General features: G+C 54.2%; 1 protein-coding gene across 1 annotated transcript in view; it reads left to right on the top strand.

Annotated features, from left to right (window-relative positions):
* Nucleotides 1–25,305, top strand: part of GLI2 (GLI family zinc finger 2) — a 242,552-nt gene that overhangs the window by 59,052 nt on the left and 158,195 nt on the right. The window contains exon 2 of the mRNA XM_059166612.1: nucleotides 5,970–6,141. Within this exon, the coding sequence (XP_059022595.1) occupies nucleotides 6,000–6,141 (142 nt within the window). The 5' untranslated portion in view covers nucleotides 5,970–5,999. The remainder of the gene's footprint in view (nucleotides 1–5,969; nucleotides 6,142–25,305) is intronic.

Here is a 25,305-nt window from a genome sequence, read left to right as displayed (position 1 = left end):
TGTAGCCTCTTCTCCTCCCCCGGGAGGGCTGTGTTCCCAGCCCCTCTTGTTCTGAGGCCTTTTGAGGAGCCTGTGGGAAATATTTCAACACAGACCTTTACACCCTCCGCCCCCCGCCCCACTAAGGTCTGGGATCCCGGAACCGGGCAATCCCCTCCTTGCTGTCCCCAGCTGGCCTCTGGGAGCTCAGGTGACGCTGCTGACAAGGCTGAGACGGCTGCCTGGAGGAGCTTTGGGGAGTGAAAGTGGCTGCCTGGGACCCTGGGCGCCTGGTGTTTACCCAGAAATTGTGCTAATCCCACTAATTCCCGTGCTTTATGCAGCTTCTCTGCTCTGTCTCCTGCTCTCCTCCTCTGGCAGGGGAAGGAAGTGGAGGGCAGCAGCTGATCTGCAGGATACTGGGCCTGGGGCACGGTGGGTACTGTACGGGGTCTCACTCCACCCCTGGCTGGGGGACCCCAGGTGTTTCCACCTGTTCCCCAGGCCCCAGAAAGCAGTCTGGATTGTGGGACCCTGATGAATACCCTTTCTCCCCATACTCCGTTCACCTGCATCCTTTGGTGGCCACATACCTTGAGGCTTCGGGCAGCATGACTGCCCCTGGACCTGGCTCTGGACCTGGCCCTTTTCCCTCCGTGGAAAGTGGCCTGGAGCAGCTCACTTCCTTGGGTTGATAACACCTGTTCTGACACCCTCACAGGGCGGGGAGCCACGTCTACTGTTCTCTGAGAAAACCCCCAGTCTTTTCCTGCTCTTCTTTCTAGTCTCCTCCTGTCCCTTCACAGAAATGGTCACAGTCCCTTGAACCGCTCTGCTTGGCGTTCCTGATCCTAAAGTCTGAGGGTTCTGACTTGTTGGCCTCAGTTTCCCCATCTGCATTTGGAAGGGGTTGGCTCCATGCCTCAGGAGTCTGCCAGCCCCCCACTGAGGCTGGGCTTGGGTCACATGTGCTGACCCTGTGGCTGCCTTGAGTCCTCTGCCGGTTTCTGGTCTACTGAGCCCCGTGCCCTCCAGATGCATGGGCCTGGCTTCCAGGGCCCACCTTAACCCACAGCAAGGGATCTGGACATCTGCTCTGCTGGGCCTGGGGACCTAGGGTGCAAGGCCCAGCTGTGCCCTGGAGGAGATCACAGCCAAGCAGGAAGCCAGGTGGAGGTGTGGCAGGTTATGACCATGCTGTGTAAGAGGTACCATAGTGGTGGGGGAGTACCCAAACCCAGGCAAAGACCCCCAATTCATCTAGGGGAACCATCTCCCAGCCTAGTGCAGCACGAGGCATGAAGCTGATTATCAATAAAGAATTACTGAGGAGAGCCTGGGTGGCTCAGTCAGTGGGGCGGCTGACTCTTGTTTTTTTGTTTTTAAGATTTTATTTATTTTGACAGACAGAAATCACAAGTAGGCAGAGAGGCAGGCAGAGAGAGAGAGAGGAGGAAGCAGGCTCCCTGCTGAGCAGAGAGCCCGATGCGGGGCTTGATCCCAGGACCCCGGGATCATGACCTGAGCCGAAGGCAGAGGCTTTAACCCACTGAGCCACCCAGGCTCCCCCTGACTCTTGGTTTTGGCTCAGGCCGTTATCTTGGCATCTTGGGATTGAGCCTCGAGTCATGTCGGGCATGCTCAGCAGGGAGTCTGTTCAAGGATTTTCTCTCTCCCTCTGCCTCTCCCTCTGCCCTTCCCCCTGTTCATGTTATTTTTTCTCTGTCTCTCTCATAAATGGATAAATGAATCTTTTAAAAAAAAAATTACTGAATAAAGAGTTAGTGAATCAGGGGCGCCTGGGTGGCTCAGTGGTTTGGGCTGCTGCCTTCGGCTCGGGTCATGATCTCAGGGTCCTGGGATCGAGCCCCACATCGGGCTCCCTGCTCCACGGGAAGCCTGCTTCCCTCTCTCTCTCTCTGCCTGCCTCTCTGCCTACTTGTGGTCTTTGTCTGTCAAGTGAATGGATAAAATTAAAAAAAAAAAAAAAAAAAAGAGTTAGTGAATCAATGTATCACCGTCCTGCCCCGGATGGCTCCAACAGACCGGGGCCCCTGCGGCGTCACGGTGTTTGCAAGCAGCTCAAACAGCCTCAGCTTTCGCCCACCCTTGACAGGTGGTGGTCTCCTTCCACCCATCTTGCTACCTTGGAGACAGCACTAGGGCAAGAACGATGTCAAATCCTGCTTCTGGGATCCCCTGGGCTCCTGGCACCATGCTCCCTATACCTGCAGGGCCTAACAGTTAGGGATTTGTGCCTGCCAGGGGATTCCGGGGTAAATCCCTTAGCGCCGTCAGATCCTTACGCAAGGGACAGCTCACTGTGGTGCCTGGGAGTCCGGCTTTGGGGCAGGGAGCCTGGGCTTAAGGTCTGGCACAGACACCTCAAAGTGTTCATCTTTGGGCAAAGTTAACTCAACTTCTCTGAGTATTGGTTTCTTTCTTTTTTAAAGATTTTATTTAATTAGAGAGAGGGAGAGAGGGCACGAGTTGGGGGCTGGGGCAGAGGGAGAAGCAGACTCTCTGCTGAGCAGGGAGCCCGATGTGGGGCTCAATCCCAGGACCCTGGGATCATGGCCTGAGCCAAAGGCAGATGTTTAACCTACTGAGCCACCCAGGTGCCCCTAAGCATTGGTTTCTTTCTATGTAAAATGTTGTGAGGATTAAATGAGATCACTCTTGTGTGGCGTTTGGCACCCGGTAAATGCTTATTAAAGTTTTGTTGTTCCAGCTGTTATTTTTATTTTTGTCCTTACTTCCAAATTCAAGGTGTATTTCAACGTGGGGCCAGAATTCCTTCACCTGAACTTTTTGGGAGGAAAACACAGGCTGTTCACGAAATCACTTGGCATTTCAAAGAGCCGTGGTTTCCTGCCGCAAAGGTCCCTTTTCTTTGCCAGGCATTCCTGAGGAGCTGGCCTATGCCAGCCTGACCTGGAGGTGATGATGAATTCAGTATGAAGGTGGGGGCTGCAGGCAGAGATCCCTAAGCTGAGGCCACCCTGACTGGGGAGGAGTTGGGGGGGCTTCCCCGAGCGGCTGATGTCTCAGTGGCATATTGAAGGAACAGTAGGGCCCCACAGAGAGGGTGAAGGTTTGCCCATGGGCGGCCCGGCTGGAGCAGAGGGCTGGGGGTGTCCAAGGGCAGGACTAGTCACACCTGGGACTGAAGGAGACGTGGGGAGAGGAGGCTGCAGGAAGACTTTGTTGAAAGGCCCAAGGGACTCAGCAAGGCCTTGGCTAAGGGAGGGTTGTGATGAGATTCTGGTTTGGGGAAGGCGCCTGGCTGTCGGGGGAGAGGACAGCCTTGGAGGAGGATCAGAGGTGGTTTTGGAAGGACCCCCGATGTGGAAGGGAAGGGGGCCGATTTGATACAGAGCAGCCTTCCTGAGACGCCCCACCCCCGAGGTGTTGTGGGAAAGTGATGGCAACTCCCAGCCGATCCGATGTCGGAGGAAAATGGGGAGGAGGGAGGTGACCCAAGGGTGCGGCTTAGGCGTCCTGGAGGGTGGTTCCTATGGCCGGCTAAGGGGGCTAGGAAGGTGGAGCAGCCGTGAGCCGGGGTGCCTTGCTGGCGAGCCCGTCACCTATAGGCAGAACCTTGAAGGACAGAGTACATACACAAATAGGCTCCAGGCCCAAGGAAAGCCCAGAACACGACAAAATCTTCAGGGAGGTTTCTCTGTCCTCCATCTGCCTTGGGTTTCCTTGACAGTGAGTTTTGAAAGACTGTGGAAGCGGACGGGCTGGTGGGTGCAGACGGAAATAGGGGGTCCAGGACTCAGGCTGTTCTCTTGGCACCGTCCTTGATACCTCATATCATTGTTCTGGGCCCTTCCCGTTTTCTATTTAGAAAGATGTGAGAGTTTTGAGTGGATTTATTAGCAAGATAAAATTCTGGACCAGCCGATGTGAATTTAACCTTGAGGCCCTTGGCGATGGAGCTGCCTGCTGTCTTTGGTTTCTGCCCTGCTGCAACCCAAAGGCTCCTGACCAGAACATTCCCTTCTCACAGGCCTGCAACCTGGCCCCACCTCCTTTCTGACGCAGCAGTGGAGGACCTCTGGACTGTCCAGCTGTTGTGTCATTTTCTGCTCCTTCTGTGGAACTTGTAAATTGGTCGAATTTCCCAACTAAATTGTCTGTGCCTCTGTGTCTCTTACTTCCACTTGTTTCCTGACCCACCCCATCCCTGGGCCCTGTTCACCGTATGTGACTGAAGCTGGTCAGCCCTCAGGCCTCACCGTCTGCATCTCTCAGTAGCTTGGGAGAGAGCTAATTGTTCCCCCTCCTCGAGGCATCTCACTCCTGCTTTCGCTTCTGACACCCCCATACTCTCCGGGTGGTTTTTTCCTTCTCCTTTCCCCACTGCTTACTCTCCTTGGCTGGTTTATTCTGTCTTCCCCAGAAATGCTGGAATGTCCCTGTCTTAGCTCTGGAACTTTCTCTTCTTCGTTTCCACCCTGTCCTTTGGAGATCTTCAATGGCCGCCATTCTCCTGTCTCCAGCCTCTACCTCTCTCCCGAGCTCTGAACTTACCATTTCCAACAGTCTCTGCGTGACTTAATAAGCATTTCAAACTTTACATGGCCTGGACAGACTGAGCTCCTGATTTCTGCCCCAAACCTGCTTCTCACCTGCTGCGCTCCCTCCCAGCCAATGGCACCACCGTTCCTTGATCCAGGCAGGTCCTCAGCCAGAAATAGGAGCCATCTTGGACACTACTACTCTTCTATTAAGAAGCGTGGTTTTCCCATTTCTATTCTGTAACTTGATACAAATAATTAGTTATTAGCAGTATCTGTGAGTGATGAGGCACATTGGTGAAGGTCTCGCTGGTGACCCAGCACTCAGCTGCGGTTGGAGCCTCACCTGTGCCCTGCATCCGTCCCACTACACCGTGATCCCCCTCTTTCTAACACACCCCACGTCCAAGCCCTAGAAGGCCTGTGTTCTCTGCGTCCCACCACCACCCCCTTAACCCAGACCACTATTGTGTCTTCCTGGGTCATCCCGGCGGTGCCTCTTTCCCCCCAGATCGGCTTGCGCACAATTGCAGGAAGACCCCAATACGCTATCAGACCTGTCACAGCCCTCCTTTGCTCTGAACCCTCCAGGGCCTGTACTCACCTGGCTGTTCTTCAAACCAGCCAGCCTCTGCACCCCCTCCAGCTCTGTGGCTCCTGCCTCTGCCCTCTGGCTGCCATGGGTTCCCTCAGGGCTTCACAGGGCACCCCATTCCATCTTCAAGGGGCAAGGCAGTGGCCCCTCAGGCCCTCCCACCCCATTCAATCCTACAACTTAGCTTTCTCTTTTTGTACTACTTCTCACCCACTGAAACATATAAATATACCTTTATTTCTCCTGCTCTTCTATAGGATCCCTTTCCCAAGTAGAACGTAAACTCCGGGGACTGTACCTTTGGCACCAGACGAATGCCTGATACATAACAGGGGCTTAAAAATGTGTGGACTGAGTTTGCGCCAGAGAGTAAACAATGGAAAAATCTTTTGAATGAATGAATGAATGCACGAATGCACAGATGCACAAGTAAAGGAGAGGTGGATCCTGGTGAGCAGGGATGGAACAGGAATCCGAGGGCTTTCCTTCGAGGACCTCTAAGTCATTGTTATTCTGTTTATTCGTATTTTCCTGCAGTCCCGCCTTGGAGGCCGTTTCTTTGGACTTAATTTCTCCAAGTGGTCCTTGCTCCTTGCCACTATGGGCTGTAGGATCTAGGGGCTCAGATCTTAAAAATCTGGGGTAGGGGGCAATGAATGTGCTTGGCTGGTGTCCGTGAGGTCGTTCCCAAGAAGACCAGATGAATCTCAGAACTAATAATTCTCAAAATTAATTAAACCCTCCTTCCCAATTATAAGAGAATTAAGTGGGCTGCTTCCTGGCGGGGGCAGCCGGGAATCTGGGTCAGTGGATCCCGACTGGGTCTGGGGGCAGTCCATGTTGGTGAACGTCTTTGTCTTTTCCTCCAGGGCTGTCACCCAGGACTATGAGCAGCTAAGATGGAGACGTCGGCCTCAGTCATTGCCACGGAGAAGAAGGACGCCAAAAGTGGGAGCCTGGAGGGTGCCGCTTTCCCAGACCCGGGCAGGAAGGCTTCTGCTCTGGCAGTGGCCGCGGCCGCGGCGGTAGCTGCCCACGGAGGTACGCTCGGCGGGCAGCAGGCGTGTTTTTCATTAGCCCGTTAGGATTTAATTAGACGGGTGGCCGATGTCATCGGGCAGGCATGCTGGGTTTATGGGGGGCGAAGAGGAGGGCGTCCCCCACCCCACCTCTCCACCCCCCCCCCCCCCCCCCCCCGCTCCCGGGGATCCCAGGCCCAGTGATGTGCGACAGCAGGCTTCTGGGGGGAAGGGGCGTCTGGCCGCCCTCAATCTGCCGCGCGGTCCCAGGTGCATTCGCTTGGCACATTCGAGATGTGCCAGCGACACGGCTCCTGGCCTCTGGCCCACCAGGGACTATTTTGGAAAGTAATTGTCTCCTGATCCCTTCTGGCTGTAATTAGAGGGTCAGGTACGGAATTTAGTATCCTTAGGTGAATTTCTGGCCAACTTAATTATAACAGAAGGACTCCACGAGCCACAGCCTCTCATTTACTGCCCCGAAGAGAAATAGTCTCTGGTTTCCACTGGTCCGTGCCAGCATCCCGTCGGGAAAGTTTGGCGGGAAGGGGAGACCTCCCCTTGCGTGCGCGTAGTCCATCTGGAGGCCGCAGAACTATTTCTGTCTCTGAGGAATGGAGAGCCTGAGATTTCTTTTCTTTCCCTTTTTATTCAAGTGCATTTAGTCATGGCCTGTTGCTCCTGCCGCTCAGGCACAGCTCAGGGAGCAACTGGGGGCAGAGAGGCCCTCCTGGCTCTGGTGTGCAAGCATGGGCGGGGCTTCTCATGCTTTGATGCGCTCACACATGCGGCGGGGGCGGGGCTTGCCCAAGTGCGGAGCCCAGTTGAGCCTGTCTGGCAGGTGGGGCGGAGTTTCTGCATTTCCCACCGGAACTCAGGTGAGGCTGGTGTTCCTGGTCCACGCCTGGCGCCTGGTGCATCTGGTGGCTGGAGCGCAGGGAATCGGCAGAAGCTCGGAGCGGGAGGAGGGAGCTAGTGTTTCTAGGAGTGAACTGGAGGACCTCTGTCTGGGTCGGTGTTACCACATTTGTTTTTATTCCACCCCTCATCCCCGCCCATGATTCTCAGTTGGAGGCTATTATCAGGCCCTGTGGCCCAAGTCTGGAGAGGAAGAACGGAGCCCAAGCTTCTTGCTCCCATGGGGAGGTGGGCGTTTGGCCTCCCTACTAGGATGTTGCCCCTGGACCCCTGTCCCTCCCTCTGCTACCAGCTGCGGTGGAGGAAGGAGCCAAAGCCCAAGGGGGGCTCCCCACGCAGGGTAGTGTCAGGAGAAGAGGGCAGGGAGGAGCAGGGAGGGGAGGCTGAGAGTGGGAGGTTCAGTGGCCTGGTCCTCTGGCTGGCTCATTCCAGGCCTGGCTATGTCTGCATGTGATCTGTTCCTTCTCCACGGCTAACCCTGTCCTGTGGGGACTGCTCAAGCTGTCCCTCTCTCCCTGATGGACAGACATAGGGCTCTCAGAGTGGCCTGAGGCAACTCTGGCAAGCCTGGGCCTCAGTGCGTCTCTGGCCTGCCCCTGAGCTCTCTGCTCTCCCTGCCTCGGCCTGGGTCAGCCTCTCCCCAGCCATGAGCTGCTGGGGAACTGCCACACAGGGAGATTTACTGCCATCTGCAGCAGCAGAGAACAGACCTAGGCAGTAATTAGACAGTGATTAGGCTGTAATTGGGGGAAGCCCCTCTAGCGTCAGACCTGGTTGTCACCAATGGGCAATAACAGCGAATGCTGGAGGGGATCTCAATCAGGGGGAACGGGCAGCAGGCCTCTAGCTTGGGGGACATTGGTTCCACGGAGGCATCCAATCCCACTCTTCCCTACCCGCACCCTCACCCTTGGATGCTGCCCCTGCCTGCCCCGGCAGGCCTTTGTCCCCTCATTCCCCAGCCCCAGAGGAGCACTTGGTGGACTCGTTTCCAGCAGAGGGTTGCGACCTGTCTTTGAAATAAGTCTCGAATCAGGAGCAGCTAGCCCTGTGGACCCCCCTCACCGCCCCCTCCCTTGGAACGGGGTATCTTGGAACTGGGGCAATGGTGCTAGTGGACCATGACACCATGTTCCATGGGTGGGGGTTTGGGGAGGCCCAGTGGTGCTGCCCAGAGGGGACTGGCATGGGTCTTAATTGCAGCCTCATCCCCAGGGCTGTGCCCTTTTCCATTCTGGGCCCCATTTCCCCAGATGTCCTCCAAAGTCTTCATGATCTTGTGACAGTCTTCCAATACTGAACACTTAAGGCAGTTTCTGGTTTTTCACAGTAGGAAAATCACAAGGAAATGAAATATTTTTGCCTACAGAGGTATGTTCCTTCTCAGAACCAGAGCCATATAATCCCAGTGGCAGGGTCAAAGCCCCTGGAACCAGGAATGGGGTGACATTGGATCAAGGGGTCAGAAGGTGGCCTGGAATATAGGCTACCCCTCTCTCCACCCCACACACACGTCTGGACCTCGCAACCCTGCCAGTTTGTAGGATCTGGTCCCTTTGTCATGGTGGCTGGTTGCTCACCACGGTGCTCCCACATTCTCGGACAAGACTCAGTCATTCTCTGGACTGATGTGTGATAAGCCACAAACACTCAGCTTGTGTGTTCCAGGAGAGGAGACCTCTAAATCAAACTGTAGAACATTTGTTGAATAGAACATTATGCAGCCACTGAAAATGTTTATCAAGACTTTATAATAATGTGGGGGGAGGATGTGCCTATGTTCTAATAGTAGGTGAAAAAAGCAGGGTACAAACCATATCTTACCTCTGTCACAACTTTTAGATTACTTGGAAGTACCATTAGCGGTGGTCACCCAGATAGGACTCAGGGTAATGGACAGTGCCTTCAGGAAGCTTATTCCTTTGATTCTTAAGGACCTTCGGCCTTCTAGAACCCTCTATGAGACTGTTAACTTCTCTGAGAACAGCAGTGGGCTAGAGCCAGCCCCTGCTGACTTGTATGAATAGAATGTAGATATTGTCCACTTCTTTCGCTCTTGACGTTAGGTTGGTAACTAGAAGTTGGCCACAGTGGGAGTAGTTAAGGCAGGAAGATTGGCAAACCCTACAAATCCGGGCTGTGTGCTCCTGCCGTCTTCTGCCAGAGCCTGTTGTTGGACTTCTCCCAGCACACAGAGCTGCTGGGCACGAGGCTGAGGTGACAGGCACATCTATTTCATGCGTGCTCGGAGCCTCTTCGTTTTGTAAATGAGACTGAGACAAGGTAGGGAAGGGACTTGCCCAGGGTTACCTGCTGCTTTAACAGAGAGCAAGGTCTGAGGCTCCATCTCTCCCTGTAACACAGTGAGAGTCTTTATTGGTATTTGCTTTCCGATGGTGACTTTAGACTGTTGTTGGGTGATTTGGGCGTTAAAGCCCAGTCCACTGAGACCTGATGTTACCTGTCCAGTCTCCACACCAGGCATAGCAAGTCACTCTTCTGTCCAACAGGCTGACTGCACCTTCACTCTTCCAGACGGCTAGTTCTTTGAGATCTGGGGCCATGACTTACTTGCAGAGGAACCTAAAAAGTCACCTGGGCTGCCTGGTCCTTGTTGCTTTACCTCCCTTAGGTATCACGAGGCCGGACCTGCTGGGAGCTGGGCGTGGCCACTTGGAGTCGTTACCTCTCTGAGCCCACATATGCACAGCAGAACAGGGCAGTGGCAGAGGGCGAAGCAGGACTTGTGGTCAGACTGGGAGCAGCTTCCGTGAATCACCTGTCTGGCAGGAGCAGACAGCAGAAGCCCAGGCCGGTGGGTCTTTTCCCAGCCTCTTGAACTGTGGTGTTAATGCTTTGGAGGCCATAAATCTATTTTAAAATCACATTTTGGCCCAGAGCTTTTTTCCCTTTTAATTTTTAAAATGGCGTAATTTTAAAGGCAATTTGATTCAGATGTTTTTCATTGCTTTTCACCAAAACTGCCCAAACGCTGTCGTATTTTCCTCTGCAACAGTGGGTTTTCTTTTCCAAAAATATGCCTCAACCTGTCTGTGTGCCTCGGCTAAGCACCAAGGACCCAACTACTACAGGCCTCCGGGCTGGGACAACTGGAAAGTCTGGAGCCATAAAACTTGGAACTGAGTCTTGGTCTGAGAGCTTTGCTAAGTCCCTGAGGTCATACAGCCAGACAGGCTTTAGAAACTCTGTGAGACGCCTACAGTGGCCCCATCTTACTGTCGCAGAGCGCCCACCATGTGCTGGACCAGGGTCCTCCCCGTGTGGTCCCCCACCAGCAGTAGGAGCATCCCTGGGAGTTAGGCACAGCCCCCCTGCCCCCAGGCCTCCAGGAGCACTGCTTCCGGGAGTGGGGCCCAGCAAGGTGGGGATTCTGATGCCCTTATTAAGTGTTGGGCCCTCTGTGTTCTAGCTGCATGTGGAGCTGCTAGGGGACAGTTACAGGAAACAGCATGTGCTCACACTGGCCTGGCCCAGGGCACTTCATAGGGAGTGGCTGCTCCCATCGCTGCTCTTCTCCCAGGGGGGCACAGAGAAGCAGTAGGAAACAGCTCAGACCCTAGAGCCACACCACCCTGGTAAGGCCCTGCTCTGCTAACCTTGGGCGCATCTGAACCTCCATTTCCAAATCTGCAAAATGGACACAGTCATGATCCCTACCTCACAGCATTGTGAGAATTACTTGTGTCGAATGCTATAAAGTGGCAGGCACTAAGCGAGGTCTGTGTGAGGCCCAAGTTAAGGCTCTGCTTTATGAACAATTGCTAGTTTTCCTTGTCTAGGCCCTGGAGACTTTGTCTGACTTAAAAAGTCTTCCCTTCACTGGTGACTCTTGCTAGTTGACTTGTTGAGGCTGGACAGGGGGTAGGAAGACCAGATCTCTGCTGTCTTCCTCCTTGAGAGTGGTGGAGGGAGCCCTAGGCTGGAGATCGGGCCTGAGTGGATGTCCTGCTTTACTGCATTACCCCAGGCTGTCCTGGGTAGGTGACCTGAGTGGGTCGCTGGCCTTGCCCACTCAGCCTTCTCCCATGTACACTAGAGGGTGGGGTCAGACCAGAGGTTGCCGAATCTGGTCAAGCCCCAGCATCCCATGAGACAGCGGTATTAAATGCAGATCCCCAGGCCACTCCAGACCTCCAGGAATGGAATATCCCGCAGCCGGGGCCTGGGCGTGGGTGTTGACACAGGGTGCTGCTGGTCTGAGGCAGGGCGTGTATCCCTAGAGGAGGGCGCACTAACGGGGTGCCGCTGGTTCACACGGACTGGGCAGTGACCTGCCTGTCCACCAGGCTTGAGGACTGGGTGACTCTCGGCACATGGCTCCTTGCTGCAGGGAACTTCTGTGCCCCCCACTGCCCAGCCACCCCTACATCTAATTCACTGGCCCTGCTGGCTTCTTCGAAACTTTCTTCCAGAGGTGAGCCATTCCTGTCAGTCTTGGAATACTGCGTAAATACCAGGGTCTATAACCAAGCCAGGTGTTGCGCATTCTCGCTGAGATGCCAGGGTAAGGAAATGTACCCAGGTCACCTGGACCTTACTGTGCCCTGTCATTTATAACTGCCTCTGAGTCCCTGGTGTCTTTGCCCTCTCTCTGTTTCTGGGCCATCCCCCTAGGATGCCCTAGGGGCACGGCATTTTTTTGTTGACCTCCCCCGCACCCCCAGCAAGGCAGACACCTGATAAACGATTGGGGAGGGAGGGGAGTCTGATGCGGTAGTGCCAGGTGCATACGAGTGGGCTGATGTGGCCTACTGCCCCTGAGGTCCCCAACGGCCAGGATCAGTTGGGCTGGCCTGCTCCTTGGCCCTCCAGAGGCCCTTTGCAGCTCGCTGAGCAGGCCAGCCTCCCTGGCCTACCTGGACGGCTTCTCAGGGGCCACACACTTCTGCCTTGGGCTGGAGGATTTGCTCAGGTGTGACTAAGTGGGCAATTATTCTTATTTAAGTAATTTTTAGGATGGCTGTTGTCACTGTTGCGGAGTTGGTTTTAATGGCCCAGCCACATGGAACAGCCAGTTCCCATCAGACTTTGTCCAAGAACATAGCTCAGTCCTCCCTAATGGCTCCCTGCACCCAGGAAGTGGGATGCAGTGCAACCATCCGGGTGTTTTCCGGGGTGGGGGGAGGGGGGAGCCTCTGAATGACTTAATGACACCCTGGCCCCATGCTCCAGGGCTGCACTGGAGGGTCGGGGCCCCTGGGGCCGAGGTGAGGGTTGGAGACTCCTTCCGGTCCCCAGCGGAACAGGGTAGGAAGGACCTGGGCTATTCCAAGCTCCCCACTGTTCGTGGTGTGCTCTGGAGCTAACTTTTCTCAAGTCTGTAGAGTGGAGGTGGTGATGGGCACTACACCTGGCTCTAGGGAGCTGAAATGGAAGAGTGTTTAGAGAATGACCATCAGAGGGTCTGCGTAGCGACAAAATAAATGTTAGTGACACAAAAGTGAATGTCCATTCCTCTTGCGTCTCATGGTCTCATGCCTCCCTGAGACCTCAGGCTCTTTTAAAGGTCGCTCTGAACGTCACTCAAAATGGCCCTGTTGGCTGAGCACCTGAGTCTTGCTTTCGGCTCAGGTCATGACCTCGGGGTCAAGGGATCGAGCCCTCTATCGGGCTCCATGTTCAGGGGGATGTCTGCTCCAGATTCTTCCCCTCCCTCTCTAAAAATAAATAAATCTTACACAACAAGCAAAGCAGCTGCTTTCTACATCAGAGCAGGTGCCCCACTTTGGCCCCAACACAGCAACCCCTGCCCCACCTCGGCTCAGTGTTCAAGGCCCAGCCCCAGGTCTATGCTCTTGGAGCCTTCTGCCGGCTAACCTGGCCTTTCCCCCCTTGGTTTCAGAGGCCAGCGCACACACATTTCCACTTCAGACCCCATGTGTGTTTCTGGCTGGTGCCTTGTGAGCTCTGCTCCCAGGGAATGGAAGCCCCTGAGGGCCGTCCTTGGTGGCTCCAGCTCCTGTTTGCTCCCCGAGGCCTTGGCCACTCCTGGTAGACACGACCTCGCATCTTGTGGTTCATTGTACATGTTTAACTATTGCAGAGTTGTGGAAAGCTTCAAAGCCATTTCCAATTACAGAACTGGGAGGAGCCTGAGAGATCATCTTGTTCAGATCTGTTCATTTTACAGATGTGAAAGCCAAGGTCCAGAGACCTGAGGGCACCGAGGGTTATTTGGTGACACCCCTGGGGCCGGAAACCAATGAGCCAGGAATTGTCCATGGGATAGGACCCAGCTGCTCCCAGGCCCTGCCCCCGTCCTGTCCCAAATCCCAGCTTCCCCAATTGATGGTGTTTATGTTGGAAACATTTTTCTGACGTTTGGTTCTGTCAAAACTAATTTTAGCATTTCTAAAGCTTGGTAAAAAATACAGTCTCATTACTTTGATGTCAGTGCATAGTTTACTATTAGTATATTCTGGGGTTTATCATTTTCGTCATGTTTAACACGGCTGCACCAGGCATGCACTATTAAATCTGGCTTATTTTACATTCCTGTCCGGAATTATTTATTTGTAACAATTTCCTCTCTATCAAAAGACACAGCTAATGCTGTGTTTTAATGTGTTATTTACACACAAAATAACCTATTTACAACTCAGTGTGCGCCAGAGGGAGAATGGATGGGCCCCAGTTTCCTGCGTTCTGTTATATCGGAGTTTAACAATCTGGTTTGCTAATAGAACCATTTATCATTGGTGTGGGGGGATAATTTATTTTATGTTTGTGGCCAGGTCTAACCGCCTCTGATCTTGGGAACATTTTGAAGATAATGAAGTCAGGCCGGGTGTTTGGGGTGGAAGTGGGGCTCCCGGAAGAGGAGGGGGACCCATGGCCTTCCAGAGGTGGCCTGGGTGCCTCTGGGTTCCCTGAGCTCGTGTGTGCATTCTACAGATAATTCTGGAACCCTGATCTGAGATGGGGTGAGGTGGAAACCCTACTTTTGCCCTTTGGGAGCTCCTGGTTGAAGACAGCTGGGGACAGAGAACAGGGCACTAAGGGGATGCTTGGGAGACGGTGACCAATCCCGTCCAGGAGGCTTCATGCGGAAGTAGCCTCGGAGCTGGGCATTGAAAGATTTCACCAGAATTTCACCATTGTAGGGTTTCACCAGGTGCAAAGAGGCAAGGATGGGCAGAAGAGGCAGCAGAGTGGCCTGGTGTGAGAGCAGGGGCTTGGGAGGGAGCATTTGGCCCATGTCGCTCTAGACTGTGCCTGAGAGGGGCTCCTGCCTCTGTGTCAGGTGGGGTGTCTAGCCTCTTCTCTCGTCACCATGCCTTGGGGCACCAGTCACATAGGTTTAAGGCAGACCCCTGCCAAATTGTCAGTGTCCACTCAGAATTGATCCCTGCGGGGAGAGGGGTCTTGGGAGGAGAGAGTGGACACAAGGAGTCTGGGGAGGGGTCCCTCGGTCTGGCAGCCAGGCAGGGCAGGGATGGCCAGTGGACCTGGGACTGGTGGGACCAGGGAAGGACTGCTTGGGAGTGAGGTCTGCGGGTGTCTCGGGCTCCTGCGTGGATGTGTGCCATTCGACCATGCAGGCCGAGGTCCCGTGGCTCTGTTGGTGCCTCTTTGAATGCACACTGATGGGCAAGGAGGGCAACTTCCTGAGTCCCCACTATTGTGGACATGAAGGAACGTCCAGGGGACGCTGCATGAGGGGCAAAGCAGCTGGTCCTGTGTGGTGTGAGGGCTGTCAGGACAGGAAAGTGTTCCCCAACTCTGCCTGAAATTCACCACTTAGGTGTTGCCTTGGCTGCAGGTGTATGCAGAGGCCCATGTTGTTCTAGTTCCCTCTGTGTGGCCTGGGTTACCAGGTGCAGGCCCCTGCCCCAGGACAGCCTGAGGGCACGGGGTACCTGGGAGTTCTCATGGGAAGAGGGTCAGAAAAGGAGGTGCAAATTGCCCAAGACACACATTGCTCCCTCTGCAAGTTCTGAGGCTGGACGCCGGTGGGACCCTCGTTGCATTTGTGGTCCCCAGAGTCGGCGCATGGGTCACATCTCTCCTGGCTCTGTTGGTGAAAAGGAAGGCAATGGTACCTTCAGTCAGAGACAGGCAAGCATGGGTTCACATCCAAGTTCGAACATGGGCTGCCCTCACCTCATCTGTGAAATGGGGGTGATGAAGCCCCCTGGCCAGCTGCGTAGGGCATGAGGGTCTGGCATGTGGGTGAAGAGACAGTGGTGTCACCTGCCTGAGAGGGCCTGGGCGGCTCCTGGTTGTATCATCAGCGGCCAGATCCATACGGAACTTGCCAGCGGCCCACAACAGTGCCAACATCCCAGGCCCTAGCTTCCCCAGCTCTGGGCCCAGGATGGGGTGGGGAAGAGGAGGGAGAGAGGAGACAGCCATTCGCTCTTAGGTACAGACCCAAGAGAACTGGAATCACAACCCACACCGAGACTCACGTTCAGATGTTCACAGTGACACGGTTCACAATAGCTCCCAAACAGAAATAACCCAGAGTTCCATGAACTAGCTAACGAATATAGCAGTATATTCGCTACAGCTAGCAGTATATTCGCACATGGAATATGATTCAGCCACAAAAAGGAACGCAGTACCGAACTGTGCTTCAACATGTGTGAATCTCGAGGACATTACGCTCGGTGAAAGCAGGCAGACGCCGAGGGCCACGTATCATAGGACTCCATTTATGTGAACTTTCCCAAACAGGCAAATCCATAGAGGCAGAAAGTGAAGGGCAGGAGGGAATGGGGAGGGACTGCTAATGGATGTGGAGCTCCTTTCTGGATCATGTTCTGGAATTACATTGTCGTGACAGTCGCACAACCCCGAGAATATAGTAAAAACCACTGAATTGTATGGTATGTGAATTATATCTCCATTTCAAAAAGAGGGAGAGAGGGAGGAAGGAAGGGCGGAAGAAGGGGTGGGGGAAAGAGGGGAGCGAGGAAGTTAGGGACGAGGGGCAGGCCCAGCGCCGCCTGCGCCCCCAGCGCCTGTCCCCAGGCTGCGGGAGCCACGCTGTCCCTCAGGGCGTGACCCGGTTCCCCTGGCCAATGAGCAGCCTCCCCAGCCAAGTCTATAGGCTCCAGAAACTCTAAAAATAATTGGAGTGGAAGGAGGGTGTTTAATGACAAAGTAAATAATTACATTAAGGGTGTGAGTTTGGAGGGAGCTGAGTAAATCACTTTAGAAAGAGCACTAGCCTCCAGCTAACTTCCAGTCCTTTATCACCAGGCCCCATCCTCCCCCTGTCTCTGAATAATTGATTGTGGCAGGCTTTGTGGGCCCAGCTGCAGCAGGGGCTGTCGGGGTCAGGCGGGGCCAGGAGAGCTGGCCAGCCCGCAAACCAGGGTGCCCTGCCAGCCCCACCTGCTCCTCCAGGTAGATGAGCCCCCTGGGGTGGGGAGGCACGGGTCCCTGTCCTGTTGGGAGTCAGGTGCTTTGCTGGGAAGGACCAGGGCTCAGGGGTGGGTGGTAGCCCTCAGCTGGAGACGGCCAGCTTCTTCTGTGCTTCTGAGAATGAGGAGCTTCAGGGCCCATGGGGCCCACTGAGGCCCAAAGAGGGAACAGTTAGCTAAGGCCGCATGGTGAGCAAGTGACAGGTCCGGTAAGAAGTAGAACTGGGACTCCCAAGCCCAGCCTTGGGGTGGGCACCCAGGAATGGTGGGCTTTAACCAATCAGTGGTGTCCCCAGCACACGAGGGATGATACAAGCCCTCCTCAGAGCAGCATTGGGGGGTGGGTGTGGGGGAGTGCCAGGCAGTCTGTGGCTCCTGGGAAGTGGTACTGCTGGCCAGGGTCGGCACCATGAGGGGTGCAGTTGCACCCTCCCACTTTCTCTGTCCTGGCCCAGAGGCCCCGGTTTGCTCCTTCCCTCCGCTGTTCTCTCTTCCTCAACCCCATAGCCTCACCCTGTCCTCAGCAAGTCCCAGCCCGTGGCTCCAGGGCCCCCTTTTCCTCTCCCCAAGCCTCTGTCTTGTCTCAGGCCGGCTCTCAGCCAGAGGCGACGGGGGATGGGCTGACGGCCGGACTTAATACTAAGCCGCAGGAGCGGCATTTGTGATGTGTGAGGCTATAGGAAGACAGCTGCACCTCGGCCGGAAGCAATGTCTCTTCTCTGATGGAAACCGAGTCAGGACGCTCATTTGCAAGGGAGAGAAACCCACTCAGGCCTTCCCAAGTTTACACGGATCTTGTGGCCTCCGTAACTGGGCAGCCACAACCAGCTGAACTCGAGATTCCAGAGATGCTTTTGGGACACGGTCTCTTCCTCTCGGTCCTCCCGGCCGGCTTGCCCCTCACTTGGCATGCAGGCAGCCTCGCCTTACCAGTTGTCAAGCACTGCTACAGGGGAATATGAGCCTGGCACCCTGAGCTCTCCTGGGGGAAGCCTCTCCTTCCAGGTGATTCTAGCAAAAGTCCGGGGCCTACTCTCATTGCCCTGCCTTGGACCCCCTGTACCCTGTGAGCCAGTCACTGTGACCTGGCCATGTGCTCTTATGAACACTTGCTGGTAAGGGGAGGGTCAGCCTCCCTGGCCGGTAGGGACTGGGCAAGGGAGGATGGGTCCCCTGTGATGCTGGGCAGGCCAAAGAAAAATGTCATCCTTGCTTCAGCCGGTTGACAGGAGGGGGATACCTTGGGGGCTTTGGGCACCTGTGGACACTCGCCAGTGAATGGAGTCAGGGCTCTGGCTCTTCATAAGTAGGGAGCACTCCTCTGGTCCTCTCTTCCCTGGGCCTCCTCCTTTGGGTGACATCTGGGTGCCCAGGCCTCTCTCCTTTCCCTCCTGGTCCTTTTGAGCTCCCCATGGGGGAACATGAAGGTTTCGAGAAGTACCGGGCGGGGGGGGGGGGGCTTAGAGAAGTGACTAGAAGTTCCAGGGGTAGTGCTGTTAAGGAGGGTTTCTTAAAGAAGGAGGGACATGTGGGACAGGGCCCTGAGAAGGGGACATGAGCAGAGGCCTGAGGGTGAGGGGCAGGGTAGAAACCAGGGCACCTGCATGAGAGGAGGCATCACACAAAGAGGTAGGAGGAGAGACGCAGTTGGAAAGGGAGCTTTGAGTGGCTGTGGGGAGCCTTGGATGCATGCAGGGAAATTTGGACTATGGGCAGTAGAGAGCCATGGAAAGGCTTTGAGCAGGGGAGGGACATGGAATAAACATACTCTTCTGCTAGATTGACTTACATCCTGTGACTTGAAGCATTCCATCCCCACTGAAGAAATGCAGATGACTTCTGAGGGATTTCTCTGCTTTTCAGACCTTCCTCTCTCACTGCTACCCTGCCTCTTTTCCGTCTTTTTACAAATGTTTTTTGGGACTCCACATATGCTGAGCTGTGTTCTAACCTCTACATGCTCTGGACTGTTGTTAGTTAGCATCATCTAGAAGGAGACTCTTCTCCATGCGAGCTATGTCAGGCCCGCGCTCACACACGATAGCTCTGAGCCGACAACACACGGTCCATTTCTTCTGGAACTGACAGCCCAATTGGGCATGACAGGAAGTACCCAGAGAAATGGCCGTGCTGCGAAGAATGTCGTCTGGGTCCCCCGGCTGGGGAGACAGGGTTGGCCTGCCTTTCCCAGGGTTGTGAAAACCACTGAGTCTGTCCGAAATGCTGATGAGGCAGGGTGGAAACCACTTGCTGGGGGCGGAGAGGTTGATGAGCTGGGGCAGGGCACTCCCCTGCCATCCCCGTGTGGGGAAGTTGGGATGCCGCGGGAGCAGCTGGGGTGGAGCCCATGGGGGAGACACCTGGACTCTGAGCGCTGTGAGCACAGGGACAGCTCCTTGGTCTGTTGCATGGGGTGGGCATGTCCTCCCTGGTAGGGCTGAGCTCAGCACTGAGGCAGAGGCCCCGTCACAGTGCTGCCCCCGTGGGGGCTCTGAAAGGACCGACTGCAGTGGTAGCCTGGGGGACCCCTTCTCTCTGTTCCTGAGCCATCATTCTATCCTCTTTCCCTTTTTCTGGAATGTTCCCTCCCAGGCCGTCCCGCTTAGGTCTGGCCCAGGTGGCCTGTCTCCTCACCTGGACCTGTGTGTGTGCCCTCCTCCACTCTTGCATGGCGATGGAGGTGAGCGTCCCCTGTCAGGTAGAGGCTGAAAGCTGTGGCCGTGCTTCTTGCCATTCATTGCCAGGCCTGAGTGAAGGTGTGGGAACACGTGGCCTTGTTCTGTTGGGGTCTCTGAACCCAGAGACACACGGGTCCTCTGTTCCTTGGCAGCCGTCATCCTCTGGGAGCCCTGGGAGGTCCTGAGGAGGCGGCCACCAGGCCCTGCGTGACATCTTTGGGAGTGTTCAGGAGAATTCTGTGTGCCACGGAACGTGAGACTCTGCCTCTCTCCTGTTGGTGTCACTAACGCTGACCAAATGTCTCGGCAGGGCTGTGGGTGGTCAGACATGGTTTTGTGCATGTGTCCCCGAAGAGGAACCAGAAGCTTCTGGGATCTTAAAAAACACAAAATGAAACAAAAAACAGAGTCAGTGTTTCCCTCCACCCTGATTCTAGGAACTTCATTGCTTTGGGACTATGGAGAGGGCAAGAGAGGCCTTTGAAAGTTTTTCCCAGCGGAGGTGGGGGCGGAACGGACACCCCCAGAAGATGCTGTGGCCCGTGTGTCCTTGAGCTCCCTCATCCCAGAACCGGCCCAGCTGCACACCCAGAACAGCCTGACCCGCTCAGCTGGGGTGTGTCCTGGGGAGGAAGAGAACCCCGCCCAGGGTCACACTGAGACTCCCTTGGTCCTGCTTTGCTAGAACTTCTCAGCTGGGCGGCTGCCAGGGGGCAGATGGCCCCCACTTCACAAGCGTGCTGGCTCATTCCCTTGGCCGTGGTCTTGTGTGCACGGGTGTGTCTGGTCCTTCATCGTCAGGTGTCCCCTTCCCACCCTGGCCCCCACAGCGCTTTGCCTTTCTTCGGAACAGCCTCCTCCCCACCACACACCAGCACCCCCTCCACCACTGCTTGGGGCCACCCTGTCCTGAGCAGAGAGTCACCCCCAGCCTCCCTGACCCTCAGACTGTGCCCCTGGTTTGAGGTTCCTTGCACACAGGGGATCCTAGTTACAATGCTTAGAGCGTCTACAGTAAGGAATCTAACACACATGATCTATTTGGAGGTGTAGGGAGGGAATGGAGGAGGAGAGGCAGGAGAGGGAAGGCACCATAGCAAGCCAGCTGCTACCAAGAACTACTGCGCTTTTACCCCAAGGGCAGACTCCAGGGCTCCGTGTGATCCATTCCACCCAAGGGGCAAGCAAGCCAGGGTCCAAACACCACCAGCCCCTATCAGTCCTTGTTTGAGGGCTGCTCTGGCACTTCCGGCCTGTTCGGTTGTCAGGCAAATGGGGCTCTGGGGGGCAGAGAAAACCCTCAGTTAACCACCAGGGCTGTGGACCGGATGTTGGGTGTGCATGAGCCAAAGTGGGAAGGGCATGAGGACGGGAGACTCTACTCTGGGGAGATAGAGGTGGTGCTTAAAGGGCGTAATTTCTGGGGGTTTAGGCATCCTTTCCTGGGTCCCTCTGGGTGTCAGAGTGTACTTCCCAGGCTGAGGTGAACAACTTGGCTGTCGCCAGACATCAGTGCCTTCATGGGGATGAGTTTCTCAGATGCTGTGTTGAGAGACTGAGTTTGATGGGGGAAGGGCACGGGAGGACAGGAAAGAGGCTGCTGCTCAGAGAAGGGCCAGAAACGTGCCCAAGCGACCCAAAGATCCCCTCACCGTGTCATCAGAGATAAGGACCCGTGTTCTGCCTTCTTGAGGCCTGGCAGCGCCGGAAGTCCTGGGACTCAGGGATGATCCTCCTAGACTGGCCTTCTGGAATGGAGGAGACCCCAGACCCCGAGCCCCAGGGATGAGCCTGATTTACAACCAGTCACTAAAAATATATACAGTGGAATGAAAGCTTCTGTTACTGAGGCAGGCTCTCTCCGGCCGTTGTAAAGATAAGTAACGGCAGTTATAAGGCCACTTAAACCCTTACCTTTAGGGTATAAAGGGGTCTCTGCAGACAGTAAGTCTTTATCGAGAAATGTTTACTCATAAAAAAACACAATGAAGCCTGGGAGAGAAGGCATCGGCATCTCAGCCATCAGGCATTCCTGCCTTTATGGAGCTAAGGCTCTTCATAACAGGAGCCGCAAATCACTGTGGCCCCAAGGTGGGGGTGGGAGAAAGTTAAACCTGACTGCTACCTCCTGGGGTACCACCATCTGCCCCAGTTCCCTTCCCCCATTGGCGGAAGGGACCATCCTGGTGACAGGGCGCTCCCCTGGTTCCCCAGCACCATGGGGCCAAGTCCAAGCATGGGAAATGTGGTCCCTTGCCCACCTCTGGGGTCCCACAGTGCCCCTCCCACACGCCGGCCCCTGGTACCTGTGGCTTTGTGCCCTTCTCGCTCTCCCTGGGATGCCCACCTCTGCTCTCCTACCAGGCTGGCACCTGCTGGTCCTTTTGGGGGCATAGAGGTTTCCCAAAGTGTCCAGTCCCTTAAAAATTACCAAGGACCCTGGAGAACTTCTTTTTAGGGTGTACTATCTTTATCAGTATTGATGGTACTAGAAATTTAAGGTGAGAATGTTTGTAAATGTTTTAGTTTTTCATCCATTTAAAAATAACGGCACGCCCACTGTTTTTTATCAACAATAACTATTCTCCAAAATTAGAAAGTTAAGGGGAAGAATGGGATCGCACTTTTGTAAATCTCTTTCATGTCTGGCTTAAGGGAAGGCAGCTGCACAGTCCTGTCTGCTTCTGCGTTCGCGTATCAATTGCGATATGTTGTTTGGCTTGAAATATGTGGCGGGGATCTGGCCGCCCATAAAACAGAGTCAGAAAAGGGAGGGACGTTTTAAAAGCCTTTTCGGCTGATTGTAGATATGCTTTTTTGATACCACGCGGAAACTTGACACGGGGCTGTTTCTTAAAGTTACTCGCAACAGGAAATCCCAAACCCTATCAAAGACCTACCTGGTTTTTGTTTTTAAGATCTACTGGTCCCTCTTGCATTTTGAATGGTTGTTGTTTGTTTGTTTGTTTGCTTGTTTTTTACCTTGGCATTATTTTGTGTCATCGTTTGGAAATCCCGGCCTTTGTCTTTGAGAACCCGTGGCTCATGGAGTGGGTGGCACCGTGATAGAATGAGGGAGAAAGACAGGTCACGGCTTAGTGTGTGATGAAAACACTGTGACTGTGCCCCTGGGCTTGAAAGAGGACCATGCTTTATCCCATCCTTCCTCCAGACCTTATGGATTTCAGCTGAAGCCAACCCAGACCTGGAAGCACACCGAGAAGGGAGTTCTTGGCAATGACACGTCCACTTAGTCACATTGCCACCGTACAAAGCCACCCCAATGCCTCCTCGGGGCTCTCTCCCTGAAGTCCCCTCATCCTTGGTCCCATCTGCCCTCTGGCTGCATTCTCTCCCTTCCCTTCCTTATTGGAGCCATCTCTGCTGCCTGCCTCTACATGCTGTACCCCTCAGGAGCGTGCCTATCCTTTCATCCAGATGGCTCGGTCCCCGTGCTGCTTGGTCCAGCACGTGGTCTTCATGCCTCCTCGTATGGACTCACAGTGTTTAGTCTCAGCCCTGGTTTCTGGATACCATACTCCCCTGTGTGGTCAACTGTCCCTCCCTTCTCCCATGGCCCAGGGTCCCAGGGGCCTGTCCACCGTAGGCCACCTCTGTCTTACCTTGGGGTCCCACCTTGTCAGCTGTCTCTGTCCTGAGATTCTCACACTGAACCCACCTATCCAGTGGTCTGTCCTTGGACTTCTAGATGCATAACGGTTTCTTCTCTACCCACGTCCACACCCCCAGCCCCCTCCCCCAGTCCTGCATGGGGAAGCATCATTAGCCCCTCACTTGTATATGACAGAAACTTAAGGGATCTCTATCCCCACATGGCCCATGATTCAGGATGCCACGGGACTGACCATGGGTGCACCTTCCTTTTTTTTTTTTATGATGAGTTTTTAAAAAAAAATTTATTTTAATTCAATTAACGTACAGTATATTCTTAGTTTCAGAGGTGGAGGTCAGCAATTCATCAGTCATAATAACACCCAGTGGTCATTACATCACATGCCCTTCTTAATGCCCATCACCCAGTATCCCCATCTCCCTACCACCCTCCCCTCCAGCAAGTTTGTGTCCTAGAGTCTCTTATGGTTTGTCTCCCTCTCTGATTTTTTCTTGTTTTATTTTTCCCTCCTTTCCCCTATGGTTCTTTGTTTGGTTCTTAATTTCTACATACGAGTGAAATCATATGATAATTGTCTTTCTCTGATTGACTTACTTCACTTAGCACAATACCTTCTAGTTCCATCCACATCGTTGCAAATGGCAAGATTTCATTGTTCTGATGGCTGAGTAGTATTCTATTGTATATATGAACTGTATCTTCTTTATCCATTCATCTGTCAACGGACATCTGGGCTCTTTCCGTAGTGTGGCTATTGTGGACATCACTGCTATAAACATTAGGGTACAGGTGTCCCTTTGGATTATTCCATCTGAATCTTTGGGGTAAATACACAGTAGTGCTGGCTCATAGGATCGCTCTATTTTTAACTTTTTGAGGAAATTCCCTACTGTCTCAGAAACTCCATACTTTCTACAGCTTTCATTCCTACCAATGGTGTAGGAAGATTCCCCTTTCTCCATGTGCTTCCTATTACACACAAGGTCCAGAGGAGTCCCCCCAGCTGGCCCACAGAGTCACAATGAGTGGGGAGGCCTGGAGAGGCTAGAGTCTGATGGAGTTCTGGGTTCAAAGCCTGTGCTCCTTCCCTGCCCTGTGCCTCTTCAGGTATCCTGTTCTTGTTTCAAGTGACCCCATGAGAGGTCAGAGCTGCCTGAACCCTAGGCTGGCAGAAAGGTGGTAATAAGAGCCAGAAAACTCCAAAGAGCCCTAGCATCCATCCCCGTGGGGGTAGCAGTGCTGCTCTGAGCCTGGGATGGTGGTGGAGATTGACAGCACCCGCCCTGGGACTGATAGGTCTGAGCTGGGTACGAGGGCCACCGCTTGGTGAATCTAGGAGTTGTTTTTGTGTTTTTTTGTTTTATTGTTTTTTGGGGGTTTTGTTGTCGTTTTGCTTTGTCTTGTTTTTCGCTTCCATCCCAGAAGAAAACAGATCTACCTCCCTAAGCAGTCCCTGGGAAGGAATGTGTAGGTGCCACAGGCCCAGAGCAGCGATAAGGGTGTGTGCTACCAGCTAGGCCCCCAGCTGCTGCTGGATGTGTCAGGCATTTAGTGCAAAGCCAAGGGCCGGGCCAGGTCCTGGCACTGCTCAGTGCTTATGGTGGGGGAAGGGGGAGGTCTGCAGGTAGGAGCAGGAGCGTCTCCTGCTGATCTGTTAACGGGCTGTGCCTCTCTCTCCTTGCTCCCCCTGCTCCGTACCAGCACCCCCAACCCAAGCACAAAGCACTTCTGAGCTTCCTGAGTCTGTCTGGCTCCCAGCACGTCTCTGCGGGGGACCTCTCCCACCCCACCCCCATATTTTCCTCTAGGCCTCTGCCTCTAAATCCCAGGGCTCGTTTTGGGCCAAATTCAATTAGTCAATTCTGTTTAATTCAAAAAGCATTTGGATGTTTATGGAAGGCCTACTGGTTAGCATGTTGCCAAGGCCACCCGGCTATTAAGTGGTTCAGCCAGGACTTGAACTTGAGTCTGTCTGAGCCCTAAGTGGAGGCGCCACCTCTTCCTTCATGGGGCTGCCTCTTCCTCCACCTTCTGCTGGTAACTTGCTTATTGGGAGTAGCCAAACTCCCTGTCTTCTTTAACTTATACCCACTTCCAGCTGATGTGCTGGGAAGACCTGTAAATCTCCAAGAATCCAGGGACACTGAGTTAGGGCTCAGGAGGCTCTTCTGTGGATGGATTATACCCTGCTTGGGGCAAGGCCTCTGAGTTGGAGGTTTGGGGCCCAGGGGCTGCTTGTCACTTTCTGGGTTACGGTTGGTAGAGATTGCCCAACTGGTGAGTGACCTCCGGGGGGTGAGATTTGTGCTACATTTTGAAAATACCAATAGTAGACAGTTCAGAGTCATAGAAAGCTGGTCATCGAGACTGCTTTTGTATTCTCTGTCCACCCCTTCTTTTTTTCTGCCCCGCCATTCTTCTGCTGGCAGCCCTGATGGCAGGGACATGGAATTCTTTGCCATGAGACTTGGTCTCAAGAATAATAAATCTAGGGGTGTTGGGAGAAGGGGGTGGGGTTATGGACATTGGGGAGGGTATGTGCTTTGGTGAGTGCTGTGAAGTGT

This window comes from Mustela lutreola, chromosome 3, assembly GCF_030435805.1.
Source record: "Mustela lutreola isolate mMusLut2 chromosome 3, mMusLut2.pri, whole genome shotgun sequence".
Classification (NCBI taxonomy): Eukaryota; Metazoa; Chordata; class Mammalia; order Carnivora; family Mustelidae; genus Mustela; species Mustela lutreola.
The sequence above is the reverse complement of the archived record's forward strand: the minus strand, read 5'-3'. Positions and strand labels throughout refer to the sequence as shown.